A 3,834-nucleotide genomic window follows, 5' to 3' on the forward strand; every position below is an offset into this window, starting at 1 on the left:
TATTTAAGAACAGACGAAGTATCAATCATGCCGCCTAGTTGATCCCTTTCCCGCCACCTAGAAAGCGGGCAGTGCTAAATTCTTCCTTGCTTCTTCACAGCCTACACCCTCGATTCTTACCAGAAATAGCTTACGGGCGTTACCTATAAGCATGCTCTTTATGAACAGTTGAGCCGTGATGCCCGCCGAGTCGTGAGGTACGGTGAAACACTCCGGACGACACGACACCCACCATTTCCATCATGAGTTCGTGTGATCAAGGTTGGGAGGACGTGACGCACATTACAGTCGCAGAACTACAAAAAACACCTAATCAAATAAGAGTCAGCCCCATATTATAAACATCCACATGCTCACATAAGCATTATTCCCATATTCTTGTGAGCGTCTTGTCAGAGTCAGCCCCTGCACGTATATACACCTACCTAATCAAGTAATCAGGGCGAACTAGTCTAGAAAGTGACGACGTGCGGGGCACCGCTGCGCATGTCTAACTTAAAATCAGTCACCTTCCAACAAAATACTCTCCACTTGGAGACGCCCCGTACGTCGATCAGTAACAGACACACCCACTGTACACGTATATAATACTCCGTATGGCAGTGGTCGGGTTCCACCGATGAGCCGGCAGCGACGACACACCGCCGGTACGAGCCACATTGTCCGCCAAGGCGACCGGCGATCAATGGAGATGTATGGCGCCGTTCCCCGGCCTCGGTTCCTCCTCCTCCTGCTCCTCCTCCTCGCCGCCGTGTTTTGGGTCTGCCTACTCTACTTCCGCCTGTCCGCGCTCATCAGTGGCGTCGCGGTCGCGCCGATGGAGCGCATGGTGTCGTTCGCGGCAGGCTACGAGAGCCGCGGCGACGACGGGGACAAAGACCCTTGCCGGGGGCGACGCGTGTATATCCATGAGCTCCCGCCGCGCTTCAACGCCGACATACTCAGTGGCTGCGGCAGGACGGACGGGCGCTGGCCCAACATGTGCGAGCAAGTGAGCAACGCCGGCCTCGGGAAGCCGCTGCCCGAGCCCAACCTGGAGGGCAAAGGGGAGGGCGCGGGCGGCTGGTACGCCACGCAGCAGTTCGCGCTGGACGCCATCTTCCACGGCCGCATGCTACGCTACGGCTGCCTCACCAACGACTCCTCCGACGCGGCGGCGGTGTTCGTCCCGTTCTACGCCGGCTTCGACTTCGCGCGGCACCACTGGGGCTACGACAACGCCACGCGGGACGCCGCCTCGCTCGACCTGGAGCGCTGGCTCGTGCGCCGCCCGGAGTGGCGCCGGGCGGGCGGCCGCGACCACTTCCTCGTGGCGGGGCGCACGGCGTGGGACTTCCGGCGCCACACCTGCCCCAGCCCGACCTGGGGCACCAACCTCCTCTTCCTACCGGCCGCCAAGAACATGACCGTGCTTGTCGTGGAGTCGTCGACCGCGCCCAGCCACGGCAACGACATGGCGGTGCCTTACCCGACCTACTTCCACCCACGAGCAGACGCCGACGTCCTGCACTGGCAGCAGAGGATCAAGAGCACCCGCCGCCCGTGGCTCATGTCCTTCGTGGGCGCGCCGCGGCCGGGAGACCCGCGGTCCATCCGGTCGCAGATCATCGCCCAGTGCGGCGCCTCGTCCGCGTGCCGGCAGCTGGGCTGCGCCAACGGCGCCACCCAATGCCACACCCCGGGGGACATCATGCGGCTCTTCCAGAGCTCCACCTTCTGCCTCCAGCCGCCGGGGGACTCGTACACGCGGCGGTCGGCGTTCGACGCCATGGTCGCCGGCTGCGTGCCCGTCTTCTTCCACCCGGCGTCCGCCTATCTCCAGTACCGGTGGCACCTGCCGGGCGACCACGCCAGGTACTCGGTGTTCATACCGGAGGACGCCGTGCGCGTTGGGAACGTGAGCATCGAAGACACGCTGAGAAGGATACCGGGAGCGGCGGTGCGGAGGATGCAGGAGGAGGTCATCACGCTCGTGCCCAGGCTGGTGTATGCTGACCCGAGGTACTCGCTCGACACAGTCAAGGACGCATTCGATGTAGCCGTGGAAGGTGTCCTAGAGAAGGTGGCGGAGTCGATGCGGAAGGTCGAAACGACGGATCATCGCCGGTCCAGCTGGCTAGACAAGATTTGGTCCGAGTAATAGGTCTCTCTGATGAGAATGGTCGGTCTAATGAAGTAGTAGTAGTATACAGTACAATTTTGTGGCAGGCTTTGAGTGATTTCATCGGTTCTTACAGCGAAGGCCACGTACCTGCTCCCTCGCCATCGCCATGCTCCACTTCATGCTCCCACTCCATCTTATGGCTGTCTTTTTTTCCTTTTTTTTCTAATCTAATCATCTCCCTCCCTGATTTTAAGGGGGTGGAACCGAGCCTTATTTTGTTTCAATCAAATCATGCCACGTATGCGGGAGCACGGATGGGAGCATGCTGGGACAGCAGGCAAGTCTCGTCCCACGTACCAATCTTTTTTTTCTTTCCAAAATGATTCAGAACTATTATAGAAGTTCACAAGAAAAACACAACACCTTAAAACATAATAAAATTACATTGAGGCCGTTAGACCACCGGATGGCTAATACAGCTGCCATATTAATAACTTTCTCTCCAACTTTCCTCTGAAAAAGTTTATGCCAATTTTTTTCAAGAAAGATATTGACTCAAGCTTTCCAATGCAATGCAAAAAAAAGTCACTCAATTCCGAATTGATATGAGGAGTCAAAGAATTCTAAAACTGGCCTGAAAAACTGGAACAACTGTATGCGCGAACTTCAAAGGGCAAAAATACCTATTTAGAAGCCGATTTTGAGGTGCCAAATATTGAACTTGCTTCTGCAACTATTTAGATGTGGCTCGTCGCTAGCTTTTATTTAAGTACTCGCGGAGCCAAAACGGACTTAGTAAGAGGAAGTTATGCCTGTTTTACTGAACAATGCACAAAACAGATTTCAATCCAAATTCAACTACGAGATTGAGTCTAGATAGGTCTGAATTTTTTTTTCTTCTCTCTTTTTTTCCTCACATTTTTTTTTTCTCTGACTTTTTATTTTATTTTTTCTCTCGTTTTTTCTCTGTCTTTTTTTTTTCTCTCCCTCTTTCCAAAACAAACTAGATAAGATGCAGATTGGATCAAGCGAAGATGTGAACGATCTTAACTATGATTATGACAATGAACAATGGGTAGCATGTGGTGGAAATTGATGGATGGATGGTGGACATCGGAAGGGATAACGATGCAGCGGTAGCGTGGCTAATGTGAACAGAACTCGAAACTCTAAACGAACTAGACACTAAGACCAGCAACTCGACACGACGATGCAACCGATAATTCAACTATGCAAGCAATGAAAAAAAATTGCAAAGGCTCAGACTAGCTTGGACAAAGGATGAATAGATCTAATTTTTTTTGTGGCTTTTTCTTGGACAATAGGAAAGAAAATAAATCTAATCTAGGAAAAACTGAAAATTTTCACCGAGCAACCTGAAAACTGATACCACTTAATTGGACAATAGGCACCGACGCGCCGCTGTCGATGCTCTCCTAAAAGAGTCAGTTTGGCATTGTCAATGACACTCGGGGAAATCTTCATGCACATCCTTTAAGGACCATTGAACTGAAGCCGCTGTCGTCATTGTTGCACCCTTGAATAAATCTGAAGTACCTAACACCGAATCTCAACAGTATGAACGCACAATGAGAAACTCTAACATCACCGCCCCAAGAAGACAACGGGAATCTACGCAAGAAGAGGTCATCAGGCTCGTGTAGTCGATGCTAGTGTACTCTAACCCAAGGTGTCATACAAAAGCTAGCGAGACTGTGAAGGACGCATTA

General features: G+C 52.6%; 1 protein-coding gene across 1 annotated transcript; it reads left to right on the plus strand.

The window, feature by feature from the left end:
• The first annotated feature begins 360 nt into the window (after positions 1-360).
• Positions 361-2,438, plus strand: LOC125541650 (xyloglucan galactosyltransferase KATAMARI1 homolog). Its single transcript, XM_048705002.2, has one exon. The coding sequence runs from the start codon at positions 620-622 to the stop codon at positions 2,138-2,140; it is 1,521 nt and encodes a 506-aa protein (XP_048560959.1). The 5' UTR covers positions 361-619; the 3' UTR covers positions 2,141-2,438.
• Positions 2,439-3,834: the final 1,396 nt, after the last annotated feature.

This window comes from Triticum urartu, chromosome 3A, assembly GCF_056163025.1.
Source record: "Triticum urartu cultivar PI428250 chromosome 3A, HENAU_Tu73, whole genome shotgun sequence".
NCBI lineage: Eukaryota > Viridiplantae > Streptophyta > Magnoliopsida > Poales > Poaceae > Triticum > Triticum urartu.

What these genes read in the sequence shown, in the direction of transcription:
- LOC125541650 (XM_048705002.2), top strand. Translation starts at nt 620, where the DNA reads ATGAGCCGGCAGCGACGACACACCGCCGGTACGAGCCACATTGTCCGC.